Consider the following 20,364-nt stretch of genomic DNA (forward strand, 5'->3'; position numbering starts at 1 on the left):
ATAACTATTTTTATAATTAAATAATAGATTCGATACCGCCCAAGCTGATCCGAATTTGAAAGTGCTGCGCGAAGAGTGGGGAGGAAGCGTCAGAGTGGGGATATCCCCAGACTCGTTCAGCGGCTAGAGAATTTAGTTGGACCGCTTGGCGCAGATGGTCGCCACTGTCGCAGCCCGACGTTTGCCGACTCGGTACGTATTTCGTGACAATATACCGCGGATCCGTCGGGATTTTCGCGTTTTTCGCGCCTCTGCGTCGTGACCGTCTGGTATTAGTGTGCGCCGACGATCTTTATCCGCGTTGAACAAGGGACAGCATGTCCACGAGTGTTCGTACAGATTAAAAATCAAGGAAATAACGGCTGAGAAGACAGTGGCCGTGCGTGTACCAGGCATGGAGTGGACTCAGTGCGCTCGTTTCAAATCGTTACGAGCCGTTACCGCAGTCTCCGTCGAGCCGAGGTGAGTTCCACCGACGTAAACACGCGCCTACGTGTTCCACACACGTCGTTTCACTTTCGAATGAAACTGTTAAATCGTTTCCGTGTCAACCTGTCGTTCCTTCGCGTTAACTATCGCGTATGACCTACTTGTTGTGCAAAGCTGTCATCCCTCGATTAGTGAATATTACCGACAAACCCTTCTGGTCGCTGCCGCCAAGTACCTACTTCGGCCAGTCTTTCACGGGTAGGTTTGTCACGCAAAAAACACAGCCGCGAGGAGGAGGGGAGAAGAATGGAGAGGCAGAGAGAACGGAGAAGGAGCGTGAAACGGAAAGATCAAGCGAGAGCAACGAGAACAAGTTTGAAAACTAGCACTGCCAGTCGGTTGAACATCTGCGATTCCTAAAGTGCGTCCTTCCAAACACGGGAATGTTAAATAGCCTTCGCGCTTGATCAACTAACGGAGCCTTCTCGAATGATCTCTCTTGACCTGTCTCTTTCTTTCTTTCTTTCTTTCCTTCTTTCTTTCTTTCTTCCTCTTCCCTTCTACTCTCACTATTTCACTCTTTTTCCCCTGTACCATCTCTTTCTCTCTGTTTCTCTCTTCGAGGAGAAAGGTCATCGGTCTCAAATTCATCTTTTGTCCACGCCTTTAGGCACACCAGTAGTAACACGCTACGACATATTTTAGTTCGGTTGCCTCCGACTCGTTTTAAATTACTCTATAGAAGCAGTTCGATACCTTTTTCGAACCCTCGATTCTCTTTTTTCTTTCCCTTCTCATGATCCTTCGAAATTTCTCAATGTCAAGTTTCACTACCCGTTACATCCTGTCGTGTCCGATTCCGACGGTCCGCGTCCCCTCGGTCCGTGTGTTGTGCCAATCCGTTTCTGTTTTTTTTTTTTTTTTTTTAATAATCATCTTGACAGTTCGCTCGTTGCTATGTTTGTTAGAAACGTGAAACGTTTAGATATTTTAATTAACGACTGATTGGCATCCTTTGCTTCGTATAACACGGTGTTTCTTAGACACCTAACGGCCGTGTTATACTCTGTTTCATTCGAAGTTTACGCGATCTCTACCTCACTTCACCGTGTTCGTTTTTTCAAACGTCAGGCCAGGAGAATTACGTAGGAGGAGTATTTCATAACGAGACCATTTGCATTGTTCCGCTTACCTGGCATTTTTAATAAATGATGATAAGAAAACGGCACCGCGTTTAATACAGCCCACCATTTACATTCTTTTTACGTATTCCCCTTTTCTTTCATTTTGTTTTTTTACCGACTGTCCCACTAGAGAAGGTACGCTCATTTTCTTTCTACAAAATTGTACCGTTGTATGCAAAAAGGGTCTTACGATTAACGTTGCAGGTTAATTTAGTTTCTTTCGTATGCAGTAAAAATTGGAAGATTGAGGGCATAGGTAGAAAAGAACAGCGAATCTAATTGTGTGTTTTATGCAAAATGGGCCCTCGGTGTCCTGAGGCCGTTCTCGCATCCAACAGTACTATTACGCGTATTAACTCTTTCCGTGGAACGCACTCAAAACGTTTCAATGGAAACCAGCCCCGTCAACGAGTACGTTTCAATTACGAGATCCGTTCTTTTGAAAATATCATGGTAACCGGTAATCAAGACCATCCAAGAACGACGAAAATGAAAAAGAACAATGCGTCTTTCCGTATTGAATATGAAATTTCTATGCGAAAATTAAAACGTCGAGCGAAAATCTGATAGACGAAACATTCTTTAATTTTCAACTTGCATTTTTACCCGGTTTATTTCCGTTATCACAACACGCATTAGCATTACGCGATACAATCTCGCTTCGCTTTGGAAGTGGTAGCCGAGCTTTCTTATTTTCAGTGTTTAATTTCACGATTTACTTGAAACAATTGCGCGTTCAGCTGCTCGGCAAAGGTCGAATATACAACTCCGTGTCGGAGGACTATTTGTTTTATCTAGCCTGTAGCGGCAACCTGCTCCCGCATTATTTTGACAATAACGCGGTGCAACCACGCGAAGCAGACACAACTATATAGCTAATTTATGCAAAATGCAACCTTTCGTATGCTCGCCCACGGCCATGTAACGTGAGCGGTGCTCATTACATTATAACAAAATAATATTTAACGATTGTAATTGACCGTAACTACGAGTTGAATCTGATATAAAACGAAGAAAAATCGAATTACGCGTGACGCGTCGATTTGCATATATCGCGCCTCGCACATTCCCCTTCGATCGTTGCGTCACGGTTAAATGGATTCGTTAAGTAATTATCGTTGGTCGGAATTTCATGGGAAAAATATCAGTTAAATCCCTTTTACGATTATTACGGTGTTTCAAAAATTGTAGAATCGTTCGTCGAGCGTTTTATCGAACGATCGATATAAATCGATGTACGTCCAGTCGATAACGTTTCCCGCGTTTTTTCCCAGTCACGTGACCCGCTCGATCGAGATATTCAGTTTTCGTATGCGCAGCGCAGTTGCGCATAGCGCCAACACCGTTACGGAACGGTTTTGCTGTCAGTTTCTATTCGGCGGTTAATCAAACCACGTTCATTTTCCACGCTCGAACGGTATTTATAATCTGCCTTTCAAAACAAGCCCCGAAGCTTCGCGTTCGCTTTCCGTCTTCCGGTTGCCTTTCAATGCTAGCCGAAGCATGGTTTCCGATTTTACGATGGGACGCTGCCGCTCGTTTTATCTCTGGTCATTGAACCTCTACTTCGGAGAACACAGCGAGTCTATGTTCCGAGTTGTTTTTCCTTCCTTTTTCTTTCGGTTTTTACACGGTAGTGCATGACGATTGACCGGATTTGAAACATTGTGTTATGTGTGTGTTCACCGAACCTGTTCGTGCTCTTCGTGATCGGCGTTTTCGACCTAACCACGCAAGGTGAACGTCTTCATACTTGATTGGATACCGAAACGTTTCAATAAATACAGCAAGGTACGAGATAATTTATTAATTCTTAACCGTAGAATTGTGGCATTAAACATGTACTCGTTCACGAACGATTAAGGTTATCAGCCATCTTTCAAAACCAGAGACACCTAACCTTTAAAAAAACCATTAAAAAATTATGGCGTTGTTAACATCGTATTTATTACTGGTTCCATTGAAATATGATACATGATCCATTTTTGTACGATTTGACATTCGGTCGCCTCCGTCAGCTGTTCTTATTCAAAATTCGAAACGAGAAAAATAAAGATGAAACAATCGATGGAGAAGTACAATGCGCAGGCGTCGAATTATAAATTATAAAATTGATCGTGTTTTGAAATTCGAAGAGTGCATATAATGGATCGCGCGTGTTTCGGAAAACAAGCTAGGTTCGCGAAGAAAATCTCTGAATATAAATTCAGTCATTGTCACGAGATGTGAAAAAGCGGCCATGTTCGTTACGCCGAACGTGCATAGACAAATAGTGGAATCGAATTACGACTTGTTACACGGCTAGCCATACATACACGTGACAGATACGCCGGGAGACGCGTTCAACTTTCGGCGGATGATTCACGAGGCGAATATAAGAAAACGTAGCTGGGATTTTCGTGTTTCGTTGCTGTTGAAATTCAATCTGGTAGCGAGCGATAGGAGAAATTTTCGGTCGGTGAAAGCTCCGTATCGTTGATCAAAATCCCTGTAGTCTAGTAATTACATTAGGAACCGTTTGTCCCGGGGTGAAATTAATTTTCCCTGAAAATCTGAGCCCCGCGACTCGTCTCGTCGCGTCTCGTTGAGCCGCGTCTAGAAACACGATATCCGTGGCTCTTGTTTCTCTCTGTACCCTTTGAACAGAAATGCCGCGCATATTGTTCGCGTCATCGTCTAATCGACTTACGTAGGTAGTCTAATGGTTTCGAGCGATTACCGGCCTTCTTTACCTGCGCCGGAAACGCTCGAGCGCTTTCTTAACGATTATTAATGTCCCTTAATGGCGTTCACTCGGTTCGGTAGCGAGATTACGCCGATTAACTCTGGTAATTGTTCTTGCCGTTTAAGTTGCTTTCGTTGGATTTCGAGATTGTTCAACTTTCGCCTGTTTCCACGTAATTCGAATTATACAGAAGTAGGAAACTTTTGAAATTGTTAAGATTGACTTTCACGGTTTCATGTACTTCCTTTCATCCGCGAGGGAAAAGGATCGTTATTACCTCTTGATTAGCGACTCGAGGGGTTGTGATTGACCGATTATCGAGTAACGTAAGTAGGCGAAAGGATATGGTAAGGCTTTTAGAAAGGATTTATCACCGGTTGTCGGCCACCCTGTCCCAGTAATACAGTTCGGAAGTAAACACGTATCGTATCGTATCCTTATGACTCATGTTCTTGTTCGACTTTCGCGCGTGCCAAGGACAGCGTTCAGTTACGGCACGTCCTTGCCAATTTTCGAATCCCGATAAGCCAACCGAGTGCCGTCTTCGATGACAAATCATTTTAACGAGCTACACACTTTACGGCTCGGTATCTAGTTTACAGTTTCTGTCTCCTCATTGACTGACCTGGCCCTTGTCCATTTACGAAATGGCACGAATCGCTCGACCAGTCAAGGTTCCTCTCTTTCCAACAGATTTAACCTCGTAACACGAAAACTGATACAGTTTCAACCTTCTTTTTTCTCGGGCTGTCGTGTTAATTCATACCGTGCTCCGCTTAATTAACTGTAATTTCCTCCTTTTAACCCATTCGCCGCATCGTAACCGTAAGACGGTAGATAGTTTTTATTTAAAAATATCTTTAGTCCGATCATTCTTTCCCCATCTCCTTCAGAGTTTCCCGTATCATTTCCTTTTTATCGTCTCGCACACACGCGTTTCGCATAAAAGAGTTTCTCGGAGGCTCGTAAAATCAGCCCTAAGGAGGAGACTTTTTTGCGAAGTGTGAACCGGAGGAATATCGGAGCAGTTGGTATAGCGGGAACCGGAACAATTTTTGCCAGACCGATATCCCTGGTAATATCGGTTTCGATTATTAGAAGATTTGGGTTCACGTATAAGAAGCCGTGAAATGGTCGGGCGACCCGAGACCATAAAATCCTGCTGGGTTGACGCGGTGGCAATCTGGCAAACATTCGTATGGTATTCAAACAGGTTCCGTGTGTGTCGAAAAGTTGCTGTTTGTTCCGCGTGTTTCTCGATACCCGGCCACCCTCTTCCCGTGGAGAAAGGGGGTCGCGAAAGTTTCTCAAAGTCTCCGCGTTTGCGGATCGCGAGCGGCGAATGGACAAACTTTCCTCCTGCCAACGAGAATTTCAACTATACGTTGAAAATTTATATTCCGTCGCCTTTGGACCGGTAAATTTGTTTTTCGGAATCGACAAGTAGTTTGTAGGAATGTGTAATCGTTGCCAGTTTAGTCATGGATCAATAGAACGTTCGACCGATAAGTTTTCCTTAATTACTCATCTCTCAAAATATTACTCATCGCTTATCGGGCGTACACTTTGATCGAGGGAGAAAGTTGAAAGGAGAAAGGAAAGGTGGTTTTTCGCTGGTAAGTTTTCGTCCAGAGGATATTTGCCGTGTAGATTTTCGAGGCGGGGCTTGGTGCATGCCCTTTCTACCCGCAATTAGCATCGGCCGTGTATTCGCCTCACGTATCCGCGGGATAGTTTCTTCGCACGCGACTCCACGCGAGACATCCTTTATTTTCCTGCGTCTACACCGTACACGAACGGGTTAGACCTCGGAGAAATTGCACGGGAAGCAACACGAAGGACGGATAGAATGAGAAATAGACGCATCTCGAACGAACGAGGAATGCGTTAGGCCTGATTTCTCTTCTGTCTAATTAATAAGGGTGGGTCAAATTATAGTTGTTTGAAAATCATCGAAATTCTAACCGCGTATCGCGAGCAACAAGAGGAAACAACGAATAGAATCTAGGAGAAAGATTTGTAGAAGAGCCTCGATGTCACGTAATCGAACGAACGGGGTGAGAGTTTCGATGTTGAAAGACAAAGGCATCTCTTCCGTCTTTTTCTGTAGAATTTGAAGAAGCCAACGGGTCGTAGCTTTGCGTACACGGGGTGTCGAATAAATTACCTCGCCGAATCGAAAGCTGTCCGTTCGCATCGGGAAAGAATCGGATTCGTTTCCGCGCCGATCCATCCAGCCATAAATAATACATCGGGAATATACAGTGAGGCATGGCTGGCGGAAAAGTGGGAAAACGTTGGAAGAAACGAAGCAAGATGAACGAGAGGAGACAGTATACAGGCTGATTTTTCGTTATTTAATTCTTCTACAAAAACAATTAAACAGCGCATATGGTTAGCTTCGATCTTTTCAAGGAACAACGCGCTTTCTTTCTTTCTTTGGTTTCCCTCGAACCGATGTGTGGCCCCCTTGTTACCGGCTCCTTTTTCTTGCAGAACTCTCTCCTCGTCGATGCACGTAACAGTAATTGCGCGTGGAACCCTCGCGAACGGTATTGCATTTTGTTGCAACCGATGAAATTGCATGGAAACTAACAACATCGTGCTATGTTTTCCGTTAACCAAAGATAACATCTTCATCCGTATCTTTTTCTAGCACGTCTAGCGTACTTGTTTCAATGTATGTAAGTTACAATGGTGCACAGTGGAACAAGTACTTAAAAAGAAATTAAAAAAAAAAAGGAAGAAGGTGATTTTTGAAGCAAGTAGCTTGTAGTTTGAGAGTGTCTGCACGTGAGGGTAGTTTGCATGTGGAAGAGTGCAGGGGTAGATGGTTGGCATTATAACGTCTGCCTGTAAGGATCCGGGCAGATTGAAGAGGGCTTCCGTCGCGCCTCGTATAACGCGAAAACCGTTCGAAAGTTAATTCGAAATTTATTCATGGACTCTGCGGGACCACTAGGTGCCACCTCCGCTATATACGTCTGGACATTATGTAGCTACTCGTGGCCCGAACGTGCTGTATTCCTTGTGTTAGGCCTACTCGCGTCGAAACGAGGGTGAAGACTGAGTTAAAAAAAAAAAAAAAAAAAGGAACAAACCGACCTTCCATGAATACGTAATTTTATTACGATTAAGAATTAAGTCTCGTCGATCGATCGCGGCTCCTTTCAAACGAGGCAGTCGTTTGAAACTCTCTTGTAGTTAGCGCATCCTGCATGGCATTTTTTTCAAAACTTCTCTCAATCTTACGTCATAAAGAATCTGTGTTTCGAAGGAAAAAGCGAGAATTTATGGATGCGCGAATCGAAGGGTCGTTTGCCGTTAGGGAGGAAACGGAGATGCGGAAACGTTAGCATTTCCCGCCGTTTCAGTATTCGAAAAGTTCGCGGTGGGCCGGGTAAATGTTCGCGAAACAAGGAAACGGTCCGAGACTTGGATTTTATCGGAGAGATTTAGGTATTTCGAGTAGGTATTCAGATTTATACGCGAAACTCCCTGTTATTGCGGCCGTATATCTCCTGTCTATCCAGAGGGCCAGTTCGACGAGCGTTTTCTTTCATGAAAACGACGATCCCAAAAGTACACGGTATCGCGTGCAGAAAGATATCTGCTTGCTCGTAAAACCGACGATATTACGCGCGAAAGATGGAGAAAGGGAGAGAAAGTTGCTTGGCCCTTCGATGGAAGAGGAACGCTTATACGTTTTCCCAGAGCAAACGAGAGGAGAGTTCGCATAAAATCAACTTATGCCGATATAACAGCCGATAGATTTACAGTGTAGTAATAATAAAATCTAAGAAATACGAGTTTTCTACGAGGATCTGTTAAAACGTCCTGGCTTCTAGAAAACTGACAAGAATCGATACTTTGCGGAAGGTCACTTTTATTAATAGAAAATCTGTCATTTGCAAAGACTTAAAATTGATCGAGTTAGCTGAATCCGTTGGTCCGATCAGTCGTGGAGGATAAAAATATGTCTTACGTCGGCGTAACGTAACGCGAGCGATTACGAGTGCATTGCATAACCTTCCTTCATCGAGATTTCAAAGGATATTTTCTCTCGGACTCCGCGTGGCTCGCGTAATTTCAGCAAAACGCAAGTTCGAATGGTAATTGTAGCTTCGGTTACTCGCTTTCAGCAGTTACTTTCTTACATAGACGTAGGTGCGAGCATCGATACGCTGTATCGATTTTCACGCGGAAGGGTTAATTCAGTGTGGAGGATCGTAACCCCTTCCGTATCCACTTTCGAAGGAACGATCTACCTTATAGCAGAGAATTTGTGTAATGGATGCGGTTAACTGGTGTGCTCTAACTCGAGATTGCCTTTTCGATAGCTAACATCCTTATTGGTGTTTGGTGTTGAACGCTTGGAACCGCAACACATTCCCATCGGTGTCTTTTGACCCAATCAGCGAATATCCGTGAAATCGTGTGCCATACAGCCGTTGTTCTTCGCACTTTCTCGCTTCCGGTATTTATCAGCTACGAGCAAACGCCACAGGTAGCTCGAGGCTTTTCTTTCATCGAGTGGCATCGTGGCGAGAGGTCGCGGCACGCTCTTGCGATAAGATGAACGAGCACGAGCAGAAAAAAAAAGAAACGCGGAATGAATCAGAGACGAAGAAGGAAAGGAGAGAGAGCGAGGGCATAAAGGGCTAGGGACTTGAACGAAACGAGCTACCGTTGTTATTTCTAGACGAAGATTCAGTATCCGGCCGCGGTACCAATTTGTATAATTACTGTTTTCTCTGAAAGCAGCTTCTCTCTGTTCTCTTGTGTTCAGAAAAAACTTTGCACCCTTGTTCCCTTTCGTAAGAAGTCCCTTTGACTCGGATCGTGGCGTTCCATAATTTCGAGTCTTTGTCTTTTCTTTTTTTCGATGTTTCTCATTAGTTCCATTATCATAATTGCTCGGTCGATCGAACGAGCAAAGTAAAGTAAATTTTTTAAAGTAAATAGGGTAGAATCGTGTCGGCGGATGGAATGTAAACGTTGGCATAGCAGATACTCTTGAGAATTGTTAAATATTGCCGATCGATTTGCAAGTATCAGAGGCGACAACGAAAGGGTTAATTCGGAGTATCGAAAATCGTGCACGAAGCCCGCTTACGTATGTTGGTTACGCGGCAGCGACGTATCGGGTTCGTGAATCGACTGGCTATCTAAGCGAATAGATGCTGATTAGGAATTCTCACGCATGCCCGAACAAGAGAATCCTTTCTCGTTATTCGTTATTTGACTCCGCGAGTGGCTTGATGTTATCTTTCCAGCACCGTCTGCATGGTTTATACCGTACCGTAGCTAAAGGGTTAATCGTTAGAAAATCCTCGTAGAACCGTAGATCTTTGGACGTTCGAAGACGTAGAAAGGTAGCTTTCATCGTAACTTAACTAAATTGCTCGTCAAAGGGATGCACGGAGCTGTAACAATTTCTGAGCTGATAGCTGGCAGCGTGCTTCCTGTTAGCCAGTCGTCCTCTTTGCGAGGAACGGGCATCGTTGTAGACGTTTCGCCCGCGGTAATTGCAGAACGGAACGTTACACGGTCCACCCCTCCATCCGGTTTTTCATTTGGCCCCTTTTAGTGTCGACCTTAAAATAAACTTTGTAGCCCTGCGTCGCGAGCTCCCGCTCTTCCGTTCCTTCTTCGTTCTTCGTTCTTCGTTTCCCTTTGCTCTCGTCACGGCAAGTCAGCCGAAGAAGAGACGAGACGGCAAGGAAATGAAAGGAGGGCGGAGGTGGAGGAAAGCTTCGCTTCGAGAGACACCCCAAAGAGTTACAGCTTTCAATTTAGTACTGCAAACACTCGCCGCGAGTTAATATCTGCCTTCCATTTCCTCTTTTAACCTCGTCAACGGCGACCCGCGAACCAGTCCGACAAACTTGTCGTCGTTGGTTCGAGATAAGTCGACAACTTTGTCGAGCTTGTTGGTTCAACGACAAACGAACCTCTCCCATAGGAGAAACGATTCAATCGTGATCGTCGCTATAACTAGGTGTATTCGTTGGGAAACTCGAAGATGTTTGAAAAGCAGCAACCATTCGATAATACTTGCCGCGAATTAGTGATCACGGTGTTGTAATCCTCTGCGTTCCCAACATTCACGGTTATTCTAGACATTCTTTGAACAAATCGCTTGTAATGCACCAGAAGTCTCTGTTATACCGTGCTAGACAGTTGGACGAAGAATCTTGCCCGTAGCTAGTACGTCTAACATACTAAACGGTAGATTACGATATCGTTGGGAGGATAAAACCGCTCGGAGGGACGTTTAAACGCGTCACGTATAATAAACAGGTGCGAGGGGTTGATCGGTAGCAATGCGTCAAGAGCGTGGCTGTTGTTACAGGTCGCAGCGTAGCCGGGAGGATGTGATGGAGGATGCGAAGAAGAGGAACGCGTGAGATCGTGATCGCCCGAAGATGGCCGCGACGTCGGTTGCTCTCGTTTCAACGTGATCCCTGGAGGCAAGCAGGCAACACGAGGGAGGGACCGAGGGATGCATTGAGAGCTCGCCAACGGCGGCGAGCAGCATCAGAGAAAGAAGCAGAGCCAGCCGAAGGAAGAGATGGAGGAGGTACGAGGTTCACCTGCGCGTCGCCTCTCGCAGCTCCTCGACCCGATCCAAAGGCTGGCCACCGATTTCGGCTCAAATTCGGCCCCTTGTAGCCCGAGGCTCGGTGTGCGTGCTCACGAGCCGAGTTCCGCGGGCATCGGTCAAGCTGGCGGAGCGGAAAGCAGTCGAAGACAGCAGCAAGCCGGGCCGGAATCGAGTCGAGGCAAGGCTGGCGGAGCCGAGAGTCCTCGATTATGGCCACGTCAGTTTCGTCAAGCTCCAGCACCACCGCCCCGACCCAGACACGCCAACAATGCCAACAACAACAACAACAACAACAACGTCGCCTCGGCCTCGGCGAGTCTTCAGGCGCCTGTGCACAACAGGGACTCGCCGTACGTGAACGTTCCCAACTTGTTGTTCCAAAAGGACAAAGGATTCGCGGATGCCGCGAGAAGCGCAGGATACGTCGAGCTCAGGGACACGAAGCCAAAGTGTAGCCCGTACGATTTTACGTCAGACTCGAGCGGACACGTCGAATACACGGACAAACGAACGTTCGCAGCTCAGACCGACTTGGACGCGAGCGGAAGCTGCTACGACAGCAAGGATCTCGCCTCGGTGGCTAGGTCCAGGTCGAATTTTGATGCCGGACCAGCGTCACGGGGACATTTCGATCGAGCCTACTCGTTCTCGGGAAGGCAACCGGATCAAGGCGGTAGATTGTTCGCGGAGAATCGGTTGTACGTGGAATCGAGAAGCGTGGCGGTTGCGGCAGCGGCTGCTGTGGTTACCTCGGACCCGAAGAAGGAGAAGCTCGAGAGCAGACCCGCTTACGGTTCCTCCAAGAGCTTCGATGGATACTCGAGCGCCGTGGAGGAGCTTAATTGGCAGGAGAGGTGCCTCGAGCTGCAACTCGAGCTGCACAGAAGCAGAAGCCAGGCCACCAGGGTGCGAGACATGCTTCGCGAGAAGGTCAGTCTCTTTACTTTTATTTTCTTCCTTTTCGAGTCGTTGCAACGCACGGTTCGAAGCAAGCGAAATTTAGCGAATTATAATCAACCGGATAATGTTGATCGCGTTACCGATGTAGAAGCTGCTACGAGATGTTGACGAGATTTCGCTCGCCCTATATTTTCCGGCGAGCCCAGTGGGACCGATCCCGTGCGACAAACGATCCGTGACTAAACCAATAAGCCACCCCTTCTCGATAACCATTTTCTTCTAAGCGGTGCCTCGCGTTTGACAATCGAACGCACTCCTTGCACGCGTTCTTCCAATTCTCGCTATGTTACAAGATATTTAAAATTCGTACTTGGAGTGGTCAGTAAAGCTCGTTTGACCCGTTCAAATTGATTACGACCGAGGAGTTAGAGCCTTCTCCACCCTTTTTAAGTGTTCGAAGGCTAGTAGGTGGAAAGTGTGCTCGTTACGATCCTGGGACAATTTATATCGTTGACGGTCGGGTTTTATCCGACACTCGACATACGTCAAACGAATTGCTGGGGGATTTGAGTGGGTGGACGGGGTTGAATCGTGCGAGGGATGGGGAAAATACCGGTTTACGTACATACGTCTTTAGTATGCACGGTCACGCGTTACGATTTAACGCGACCACCCTAGATAAGGCACATAGCCGTCGCTATGGAGGAGCTCTGGAATGGTCTCCTTGCTTCTTCAGAACCCCTCGTGCCTCTTAAACGGAATTGAATCACTTACCCGGATGAGCACGGCCACCGCTTAACTCCTTGTTTTCTTCCTGTCTTTCTTTCAATCAGACGAAACTCTCTCTTCTAATGCTCCATTCTTTTCTAATGAATCATACGCTTCCTTTGCTTTGCCCACACTCGAGAGACAATGATATATTTCAAGTAGAATAAAAAGATATTCTTTGTTGGCGATTTAAATAAAGCCGTTTTTACTTTCGATTCGATCCGGGATCGTTGTCCTGATCGATTTGTTTACAGCTACCGGCTGAGATTGGCAAGCTGTTCGTACGATTTCAGCTCCGGTTTGTTGCTTTCGTTTCAAAGGTTTCCTCGGGGTTGCTGAACGCGTACGAGCTACGTTACTCGCCACGGTAATTACCAAGTTTCTGCGTAATTTTTAGTAATAACAGCTCGCCCGATGGGAAACTCGGAGCGTGCTGGGATTACCTTTATTCGTTCGGTGCCGGTTCGAACTTCTTCCTTCGTTGCCTCGTTATAATACCGTCCTGAATGTGAAGGAATGGTGATTAGATTATCCTTTACAACTAGTTGCGTCTTGCAGGATACACACGTATTCTCTACGCGATTCTTAGGTTTTCGAGTAACAAAGTTTCACTCAACTCGGGTTCGTAGGATTTAATAGAAAAACGAACGATACTTTTAATTCTCATGACGTTAAATGGATTATGTTTGCTGGTCTCGGTAATAAACGCTCGGATTACCTGAGTAGACGTTATAGCTGTGAACTCTGCACCAAGTAATTTGTAAATTTTTAATAATGGTAGTGATTTTAAAATTCCAGAGAAAATAATCTGAATATTTTTAGAATCGGGTCCTGCAAGTTTTCTCATCATTAGAGCTGCTTTCTAAGTCTTTTAACGAGGTCATTAGTAGTCAAGCTACGCCCACATTTTCTCTGTTCCTTCGACCAGTTGATCTGGAATGATGAGCTGTGAGCACGTTGTTACTGGTTTATTTACCTTCAGTCCATCGTTATTTTCTCTTTTTACATCCCTTTAATCCGTTATTTAACTTTTGTTATTTAGTATAGCAGCGATGCTATTTAAAATAATAGTTATAGTTTGCAAATTTCGTTGTAGATCTAGTTCATTCTCGCAGAGATCGATGCGAGGAAGGAAGAGAAGGGGTTGGAGGGTGGTTTCCTGGAAATCGCTCACGTGCTCCGAGAGTTGACCTTTCGTCGCGTGACAAAGGCCAACATTCCGCGTTCACGGTCGCGGCACGGAAATAGTTTAAGCTGGAGGCCAAGCTGAAGGCGTTAAGAAAGAAGAAGAAGAAGAAGAAGGTAGATAAAAGCGAGTGGCGAGTTGTGCGCCCTTGCCCCCCACGCGTCGCGTCGTCTATCGCCCTCTTTAAAGCCTTTTCAAAGGGCACTAACGAGTAACGGCCTCGTAAAAAAATTAACAGCACTCGCGGGCTTCCGGTGCGATACGACTGTACAGGAAGTAGAAACTCCCAATCCTCCCCCTCGTGTCCCATAAAAAGCAGAAAAAATGGCGCGAAATAGCGGCGAGTCCTTGGTCGTTTGAAAATTTCTGCGATAAACACCCCTATATTTTCTGAGCAGATAAAAAATTTAGTAAACATAAAATTTGTTTACGTTAAACAATTTAGCACCGAGTGAAAGGGTTAAATCATGCACTCGGGTACATATTTCTTCTCTTAGAATTTCCCTCTGCTTTTCCGCTTCTTTTCCAGGCGTCGAACACGCGAGCGTTAATGCAGACAAACTGCGGCCAAAAAAGGGGTGGGAACATTGTGTTATTTGGTTGTGTGTGCGCTCGAGAGAGAGAGAGAGAGGGAAAGGGTGGCGAATAAAACGTTGACGAGAATTTGGCGAGCCGCGGTGAGTCGGAAATTATACGGCCGCCTCCACGGACCCGCCATATTTCGACGTTTTTGCCAGTCAACCCCTCGCGTTTCACCCTCTCCTTCCGGTCCTTCGTTTTATTTCCAACCCGAAAACATCCAGTTAAACGGGGAATCGGTAAATACCGTGACGCGATCGTACGCGTCGATGCATGCTTTTCGTCGTTGCTTTCATCCCTGTGGAGGCTTTTTTTTTTCTAGTTTTGTTTCGTTTCGTTCGCTCGTTGCAAAACGAGTAATATTGATGGGTATCGATGATCGATGCCCAGTCAAAGTGGACGGAACGTTTTTTGGTGTAAATATCGTAGAACAGATAAATTGACGAGCATCTGGTGTGTCGTCCTTTGACACGCGTCGTGTCCTCGATTTTCATATAATCTTTCGAAAATACGAAGAAGGGTTCCGTTTCTCGTAAAGTTGATGCAATCTTCGGAGAAATATTTCGTAGGACGAGCATGCCTTTCCTTTTACGCGCACATATCTTACGTTTTAAGTACCATTTGCCTAGATCTAGGCCAAGTGGCCGTCTTCTTAATCTTCCTTAGAATTTCTAATTTACCGGCATCCCTCACGCGCTACTCGTTCGTATCAACTTAACGATCCTTCGAAAGGAATTGGCTCTCGATCACGGTTGTTTCTCTTCATTTGCCTCCTGTTCTCCTTCCCTTTGTCTCACCTGTGCCAGTTATCACTTTGCTCCACATCGCAACAGCTTTTCCCAGTTGTTTCTTTGTTTCACCAGACAGAGATCCTGATTCTGGTTTCCTACGCGTGAAATATTGGACAGAGATGGTTAAGATAGGCGTTTCAAAGTGTGTCAGCTGCATACATTTCTGCATTCCATCTGGTCAGCTACGTTCTCTTAGTATGTATTTCGATTTCTCGCTCGGAATTCATACGTGTTGCTTTTTACCGATGAATTTTTCAAAATCAACGCACAACTCGCAAATCAAAGGGTGCCTTCTCTTGCCGGAAGCCCTCGCGTAAGCCCATAAGCTAACTGGAGTGAACTGGCTAATAATTCAGACCGGTTATCGATTCAATTAATCTTGCTTGGCCCAGCTATTGGGATTCAGTCAGTTACACGGCACGATGTACTGCGTCAGATAGCAAACAAGACGTCTATCACCCTACAAACTGTTCTCTTCGCTTAGCAAACTAAACGGAGCGAAGCTCTCTGTCGCTTCTTAGATTCTCGAATGCCGATTTTCCAAGTTTAAAACGGCCAAACGGTAAGAGTTACCGAATAAATTCTTGCGCCATTATGTTTAGTGGAATGGCCGAAAAAGGGTTGGCTCTAGAGCGAATCTCGTTCTAGTTCACTTTAGTTATTTAAAAGATCTAATTATTACCTAGGTGTATATTCGGTTTGGTGGAAATTGTGTATCAGCTAGTTATGCAGGCGACGATGACGGGCTGTTTCCAACACGTACGTGTATGTACACGCGTGCAGACACCTAGCTAGCAATATATTGTTCGAACGTCCTATTAATATTGAATTCCATCGGAACACGGTGCGTTCCGTGTATAAAGGTCCGTATCAATATTGATTCGTTGGCGACGGGCGTGAATGGAGGCTGCCGTGCAAACAGACAGCTCTTCCGCTGCGCGGATTTCAAAAGCTGCCTCTGCATCCTCCTCGACGCGAGTGAACCTCTTTCCGAGCCTCCGTTTTCAGACCTATTTACGGATGAAACGGATGTTAACTTCGCGTCGCGGAAACGGAAAGGATAGCGAAAGCTTCTGATCGGCTATTCAAGGGATATTGAAAATTGAACATTCCCTTCCCAGTAGAGCTTTTTATCTTATCTTGCATTGAAAACTCTTCTTTTCTTCTATTCCTGTTTCATTCTCTTTCTATGCGGCTCGACACGAAGACCTACATTTTTACAAGGCTCGTTCACTGAGCAAACGAACAAAACGAGACTATTGTTTCAATCTTTGCCATGCGATTATTAGTATCCGTTTGTTTTGTACAATCGCGAGTGCATGTTACGTGTAAAAAAAAAAAATATGCACTCGCAGCTCGTGTGTTTATAAGAGGATAAATATTGTACTGGTTGCTGTTGACGTTTCACATTGGAACGCGTCGCAGCGCATTGCAGCGAGGATTTTAATGAAAAATCATGGCCACCGATCAACGTCAAATTCTCGCGCGGATACAACCCTAATTCCGGATTTTATTCGCATCGCGCGCCACGCTCAATGGGGCTGCAAATGCAAACATCGAAGGCGTCGGGAGGTACGCAAAATGGCTCGTTATGTTCATGAAAAATTACCGAAATTTCGATAGTCACTTCGCGATCCGCGCTGATGGGAATTTCAATCGGTCCTGTGATACGTTTACAACGGCGGCACATCGATTAAAATCGACATGCTTATTAAAATTCACGTCGTCCAGGTGCAAAGTTCTCGTCGGTGTATACATAAACTTTGTCATAAGTAAATGAAATATTTACAGCGGGACTGTAACCCGTTATTATCGATCACAGGATCGTTTTTCCTTTCCGCCACTCTCCTTTTCTATTCTTGCCCTCGAAAACCTTTTCGGTCGTGAATCTTGGCGTGCTTTCCTCTCGTTTATCTCGATAGACTGACTTATCTATACCCATCGCGTTTGTGCCAGCATTATGCAACAGTGTTGGAAAGTAAGAAAGAGAAAGGGAGAAAAAGTGTACGGTTGGAGGTTCTTCTATTGATACAGATGATGGCCTATACCGAATACTCGTGGGAGCTATTTTATACGAGTCAGCCAGCCGTTACATTACCGTGAAATATTCGCCATTATCTTGATTTGTACACCCACCGAGTATGTCCCCGCAGCGTGTCCATCAATCTGTTGATTCCTCGCTGTACCGTTCATTAATGTATCATCGTAATGGGTCGCTCGATTATCTCGCGGACGATCATTCGCGTCGCTCTCGGTTTCGTCGGTTCGCCAAATTCTTCAACCACAGTTCGTTTAACCGCTGCCATTCGTCTCTCGTTTTTGCCCCATCGTCGATGTAATTTACCGTACACTTTCCGTCCCGTGAAACGTGGCTTTATCTGTTTTCGCAACACACATACATGGTCGCGTTTGAGAAAGTTTTGGAAAAGTGCGAAGGGCTTCGGAAGGGTGTCGAGGAGATCGCTTTGGAACTGCTACAGCAGAGATTAGAACTTCCGCGGCGGCTTAATCCGCTACGTTTTAACACGTTATCCGCCAGCTGGAGGCTTATTATTTTTTAAGAAGGGTTTATTCCCTTGGAATAGCCGAAAGTTTTGGTCGCCAACGAGTTTCACGGCCCTGTTAACCTTTTTAGTAGAGTGAAAAATGAGTTAGGTCCTAGTTCCTCTTATCCCACGGGTGATCTTTGCGCATTTCGCGCGGAAATATACCACTGTTACGGCTAAATTTTACATCGAGTCGGCCAGAAATAACGGAAACGACGTCGAATTTCCACGCTCTCTCGCAAATATTAATTTCGAAACTTCGCGGGCTGATAAATATTGCGAAGGAAATGAAACGGAACGAGATAAAGGACGCGGCGCGGCGGGAGCTTTTGAAAACGAGCCAGATATCACGGTTCGTCTACGCGTTTAGAGGATCGTTGATCCACCCATCTTGTATATCTTCCCGTCGCTGGTCACACTCTCACCTTTTACTACACACGAAAGCACCGGGAATCTCTCTTTGAGACTGACTGTTGGATGGGACCAATTAGAGACACCCTTCTCTGCAGTCTCCTTCGCTCAGTCGCGTCTTTGGCGTACTGCCTGAAGACGTTCAAAGCCGACGCGAAACAGGAAACAAAGAAGGTCGGAAGAAAATGAGGCGAGAAGTGCCGATAAACGATATCAGAAACTTTGGCTCAAAAAAAGAATTTTAATTTTTTTTTTTTTAAATCGTTAGCTTTCGCTTTAATATCAGGCGAATTCGAGACGACTCGTTAAACCTCGGTCAGCTGCATATCATATTTTTCCGTGTTTGCCGTGTTTCTGGCTGTGCTGGCAGCTCTCTTTGAGGCAGACAGGAAGGCACACACACGGTGACAAGGTGAAAGTAAAGAGCGACTCGACTCGAGTCGGTTCCTTTCGTTGCACGGAACCCTCAAAAGTCCCTCGGCCCTCTCGTCGCGAAGTACTCCGACGACAGAGGGATGAGAGTTGTATACAGGGTGTTTCCTTTTAAGCCTTTATACTCGACCCAGAGTGTCTCGCAACTTACACTCTCGCGATAGAACTAGATTTCATTTTTCATTTGGAAAATTCAACAATAGCTGGATAGATGGATTTCAATCCACTCTTCGCTTTCCGAGGGTTAATTCTCGGGTTGTAGTGGAATTAGAAAGACACCCTGTGTACACGGATACACTGGGTTCTCGTGAACGGGCGTGGAAGCGAGGGTGGTCGAGAGAGGATAAAATGGCAGAGGGAGGAAGACGGAAAATTACAATCTGCGAACTCGTCGTTGTAAGCGACGACGACGACGACGACTACGTCGGATTGCATGGCACCGAGACGCCCGGACATCGTGTCCAATTAGTAGCCAAGCCAGTGGGAAACTTGAACGAAATTCGAGTTCGGAGAATTCGCGTCTCAATTAAAAGTTCGCGTCCCAAAGCAGGATCGTTGCCAGTGGCATGCCGAGCAAATCGAAGCCGAGAGTGTGTCTTCCGCTGGACGAGGAAAGTTTGCGTCGATTTTTAGACCCGCGATCCAGTCATCGCTGCTTTTAGCGTGTTTCTCTCTTGAAATAATCGTCGTTGTCCGTGCCAAATGTTCCTCTATACAAATTAAGAAGTCGTTCGACTCGCAAAGTCCCTCAGCAACGACCCAAACTTTGAATCGCGCGAATTTTCGGCTACCCTCGCTCATTAACTATTTACGTTTATCGTCGAACCATGCCAAGGCTGTGATTTTTGAAAAAAAAAAAGAAAAAAAACTTATATATCGAAGTTAACGCGTTGGCATAAGAAATTTGTTAGCGCGTTAATCGCGGTTGTAAAATATGATTGCGCACACGCGCCATATCACAATGTGCAACTTATCAATGCAAATGAGCCGTGCCATTAATGCCGGTTACGCGGTGCAGTAAACATTCCCGTTTATCTTTACGCGCCGTACAATCCGTCGTCTTAAGACCCGGCAAAGAGATACGAGGCAGCAGCGCGTGTATTATCGCGGAACACCTTGCACCGCGTGTGTCGCGGCTGCATCTGAACATACGTGTACCGCATGCAGGTGTGCGCACGTGTGCGGAAACGAGACGGTACAGCAGCCAGCCGGTTTTCCGCTCTCGAGGATGATATCTCCCTTTCTCTTTCTTACTCCTTACCAGACGGCTCGAATCGAGAGACAGCCGATCGATAATCGACGAGAGGCGAGTGTCATCCGGGAAGAATACGATACGGAACGCGAATATATCGAGTACCTCGTATAACTTGCTCTATGTATATTTTTGCATCGAAATGGACTGCTATAAAAATACATCGCTGACAGCAGGAAAGTAGAGCTGCTCTATTTCGAACTTTCGATTTGCTCCTGTGTTTTTTTTTTTCTTCTTTTGATTAAATTGATAAAATCGTGGAACGCGCGTCCCAGGTTCTGGCTTCTGTAGCGAACACGTCGCCGGAAGTCTGCCCGAATTCGATCCTTTATTTACGGAGAATCACGTTGCGAAACGAAGGAGAAAGGAAGACGTGTACGGGTACGTACACGTGAATATTTGCCGGTGGTGGTGTGCGTGTGTACGGTGTAGTCGGCGCCACGACGCCACGACGCCGGGCGTCTCGTCTGCCGAGAAAAGTTCCGCACCAATAAGCGGCCGCGTCTGAATAAATCGAGCCACGCTCGAACTGGACCACCCTCTGACTTTTCCTC

The 20,364-nt window shown here is 45.8% G+C and overlaps 1 protein-coding gene across 13 annotated transcripts in view; it reads left to right on the forward strand.

Moving 5' to 3' along the window:
* The first annotated feature begins 61 nt into the window (after positions 1-61).
* Positions 62-20,364, forward strand: part of LOC114877328 (uncharacterized protein CG43867) — a 72,022-nt gene continuing 51,719 nt past the window's right edge. For 9 of the 13 annotated variants that reach the window (XM_029189744.2, XM_029189752.2, XM_029189750.2 and 6 more), the window contains exons 1-2: positions 201-462; positions 10,694-11,875. In XM_029189744.2, the coding sequence (XP_029045577.1) occupies positions 10,913-11,875 (963 nt within the window). In that variant the 5' untranslated portion in view covers positions 201-462; positions 10,694-10,912. The other 4 variants (XM_029189746.2, XM_029189747.2, XM_029189745.2 and 1 more) reach the window with 4 other exon arrangements.

This window comes from Osmia bicornis, chromosome 6 (genome assembly GCF_907164935.1).
Source record: "Osmia bicornis bicornis chromosome 6, iOsmBic2.1, whole genome shotgun sequence".
In the NCBI taxonomy this organism is placed as follows: Eukaryota; Metazoa; Arthropoda; class Insecta; order Hymenoptera; family Megachilidae; genus Osmia; species Osmia bicornis.